This window comes from Populus alba, chromosome 1 (genome assembly GCF_005239225.2).
Source record: "Populus alba chromosome 1, ASM523922v2, whole genome shotgun sequence".
Classification (NCBI taxonomy): domain Eukaryota; kingdom Viridiplantae; phylum Streptophyta; class Magnoliopsida; order Malpighiales; family Salicaceae; genus Populus; species Populus alba.
In genome coordinates this window covers 1,733,289-1,736,996 of record NC_133284.1, presented here as the reverse complement: position 1 = coordinate 1,736,996, position 3,708 = coordinate 1,733,289, and the positions used below count along the sequence as shown (strand labels likewise).

Below are 3,708 nucleotides of genomic sequence, written 5' to 3'. Positions count from 1 at the left end.
ATCAAAGTAGTTTGAGTTTCTTTTCTTTACTATTTTTTATTTTATTTTATTTTTAGACTGGTTTGGGTGTTAAAAACACAATCTTCATATAATTTTGATGTACTTTTTATTAATAATAGACTTGATTTTCTCAGCGTATATTAAGTAGAAAAACCACGTGTATGATCATTTGTTATAATTACCTAATATTAAAGCAAATGGAATATATGGTATTGATGATAGTCACCTGAAGCTAATCATATTCAAAGTCAAAGTGGTGCCATCATTACACATGAGTATTATTTCACATATAATTTCAGAGCTTGAATCATCATCATCATCAGTCCACCCGAGATTTAGATAATTTCAAGTTAAAAAAAAAAAAAAAACTATACAGGACAATTTAAGCTGATCCGATCAAAATCAAGCTACCAATCTATTTTCTTTTTAGATTTATTCAATTAACCCTTTCAATTTATGATCTAAATATTATCTATGAATTTTTGTTTTAGAAAAATATGGTTTTTTTTTTTTTTTTAAACTGCAGATCCTATTCATGTCATGCTTAAACTGCCACAACTTTCCATATCTCTAAATTCTTCACACGCTCAAATTCTATCTTGAACGAAGACAAAAGCTCCTTGGATTTTAGATACCCCTATCTCCCCCTCCCCCTCCCTCTTGCTATGTTTCTGGTGCTAGCTTCATTAGATATCATATCATCTTCATCTCTGCAAATCCAATCCAACCATTAGATACTGAAATCCCAGTTTGCTCTTTTTGATAACTTCATAGAATTGCTCAAACTTTGTTCTTTTCTTCGGTTTATATGCTCTGTTTTTAACTCTGTTTTTCATGGCTGCTGCTGCTGCTTTGCAAAGCTTACAAAACCATGACAACACCAACCAGGATGTTAGTAGAAAAGAATTGCAGGCTGCCATTTCTAAGGCAGTGGATCTTAGAGCCTTACATGCTGCTTTAATGCAAGGAAACAGCCCTGCTAATCTCAGATTCCCATCTTCTTCCCCTGTTTCACGCTCTGTTCCATACTTTTCTGCTCAAGATTACCCTGTTTTTACCCCTGTAAGTTTCAGCTTACTTTGAATTTTCTTCACTGGTTAATTACTTATTGTTATTCACATTTTAACATCATTTCAAAAGGGTATTTTTTATAATTAATTTTCTTTTGTTGCTTCATTGTTTTCTTGCTATATTTTGCTTCAACATCAAATAGGAGCTTTCACTCTAGTGATTGAACTGGCAAAACAACATGATTTATGAGAATATATATTATGAATGGGACATTATTTGTTACAATCTTATTATATGTATTAGTTATTTTAATCTTTAATAGATTCCTTAATTAGATTTTCCTAATTTTAGATTTTTCTTTCATAGAACAGTTTGATCATTTTTCAGTGGAAAAAAAATCTAAAAACAGAATCTTTATTGTTTAACCAAGATTACAATTTGTAGCCTCTTCATTGTTTCCCTTCATGGATTTTAACTTTGATTTTCATTCCTAATAATTAAAAAAAAATCTCTTAACTCTTGGATAATTGCTACTTTTAATGTATGACAATGGAAGTTTTACAGCAAATGGTAATGAATTCTTTTGTTTTTTCTATAGAGCTATGAGGATGAACGGTTACCGGGACATCATCAGATTCTTACAAAAGCAAGAACATTATCAGAAAGTTGGGATGAGTTTGGCCTAGAAGGAGGAAGTGGCTATGAAACTGTGTTATCAGATTATAAGAAGGATAATTCGTCGTCAAGGAAAGGAATTCCTTCCGACATATCCAATGTTTGTCCAGCTGAAGATAAAAAATCTGTGACTAGTTCATCAGCAAACAACATCACTGTGTATCAGCCTGAAACAGAATCTTACAAGTTTTCTAGGATGAATAGCTTGGCAGACTTCAAATCCATATCATCTTTCAATAGATGCAAGCCGGCTACAATAACTACCGAGTCTGAAAAGGTGACCAAGAATAGCAAGCATTCTAATATTGTTGTGCCATTGACTGATTCTCATTCATCCCTTCAATCACAACCGAAAAATCGAAGAGTGATGTCTTGGTTGTTTCCAAAGTTAAGGAAGAAGCAGAAGAATGATAATTTGTCGAACCAAACCGAATCCGAGGAGGTTTCGCAGACTTTCAAGGACTTGGGGATATTGTCAATTGAATCATTGAAGAGAAAATTGATGGAAGCAAATGAGCATAGAGATGCAGCCTTAACGGAGGTTGCTGAGATGAAATCTTCGTTGGGGGACCTAAGGTACAAGCTTGAGTACTTGGAGAGTTACTGTGAGGAGTTAAAGAAAGCTTTAAGGCACGCAACACAAGCAAAAGACTCACAAGTTGTCGAAAAGCTCGGAAACTTGCCAAATAGAGGGAAATCCATTGATGGAAACGGAGAAAACTTGATGCCGGTAAGTGAAGAGGTGATGGTGGAAGGTTTCTTGCAGATAGTATCGGAAGCAAGACTTTCAGTGAAACAATTCTGCAAGACTTTAGGACAGATTGAGGAAACAGATAGTACTCTCATGGACAGCTTGAACTTGCTTCTTCAACCATATAAACTGTCTCTAAAATCAAAGTATTCAAAGGCAGTTCTATACCATTTGGAAGCCATAATAAACCAATCACTCTACCAAGATTTTGAGAACTGTGTGTTTCAAAAGAATGGCTCACCAAAGAATCTAGACCCAAACCAAGATCGTCAAGCACAGTTTTCGTCGTTCGTTGCATTGCGAAATCTAAGCTGGAATGAAGTTTCAAGGAAAGGGACGAAGTACTACAGTGAAGAGTTTAGCAAGTTTTGTGATCAGAAAATGAGTTGTATTATTACAACAATAAATTGGACTGCAACATGGCCTGAACACCTTCTTGAAGCCTTTTTTGTTGCTGCTAAATGCATATGGTTGCTTCATTTGCTTGCCTTCTCATTCAATCCACCCCTGGGAATTTTGAGGGTTGAAGAAAACAGAAACTTCGATCCACATTTCATGGAAGATATGTTCATGGATAGGCAGAGATCACACCGTCAGAGCCGGGTTAAGATTATGGTGATGCCAGGGTTTTATGTCCAGGATAGGGTCTTAAGATGCAAGGTTCTTTGCAGGTACAAGCCCGTGCCTTAATTGATTTACCATCTGCTGCAATTATGTATCGAGACAGAAGCAATAGAGATCGAGGGGACTCAATGTTTTCTATTTACGAAAATCCACTCTAAAACTATAACAAAGAAAATCATTGTTTCTATCTCCTCAATTAAATATGTTTTTCTCATTTCTGCTTCGGTACTTCTGTTAAATATGCTCTCTCTCTGTCTCATTTAAAGAAGTTTGCGAGTAAGAAATTTATGTGTTAATAAATCATTCAAATGGGCTTTCCCAGTTTCTCCTGAGTGCTCACAGATTATTGGCTAATGGAAAAATATATATTTTTTTGGATGGAAGTAAGTTTCAAAGAGCTAGAGAAGGGATAAGGATGCAATGAGCCATAGACAATGGTGACAAAATTAGGTTAGTGTTTGGTCAAGGATTAGGTAGGGTTTTGAAAGGTTAATTGAGTGATGTAATTGGATCTTATAATATGATTAATTTGGTGTTTGTGAGATGTGATGGCAATATTTTTATATTGAAAAAAAATATAAAAATTAAACCATTACAACAATTAAGTTTGTTGGCTTCAAGCCAGATATTATTAATTTAATTAGCTC

The 3,708-nt window shown here is 34.6% G+C and overlaps 1 protein-coding gene across 1 annotated transcript; it reads left to right on the top strand.

Annotated features, from left to right (window-relative positions):
* The first annotated feature begins 531 nt into the window (after positions 1–531).
* Positions 532–3,285, top strand: LOC118061477 (IRK-interacting protein). Its single transcript, XM_035074919.2, has 2 exons — positions 532–1,062; positions 1,610–3,285. The coding sequence occupies exons 1-2, from the start codon at positions 835–837 to the stop codon at positions 3,125–3,127; spliced, it is 1,746 nt and encodes a 581-aa protein (XP_034930810.1). The 5' UTR covers positions 532–834; the 3' UTR covers positions 3,128–3,285.
* Positions 3,286–3,708: the final 423 nt, after the last annotated feature.

Coding starts and splice junctions, on each gene's coding strand:
- LOC118061477 (XM_035074919.2), top strand. CDS start 835: ATGGCTGCTGCTGCTGCTTTGCAAAGCTTACAAAACCATGACAACACC. Junction 1,063..1,609: donor ATTACCCTGTTTTTACCCCT/GTAAGTTTCAGC, acceptor TTTTTTCTATAG/AGCTATGAGGATGAACGGTT.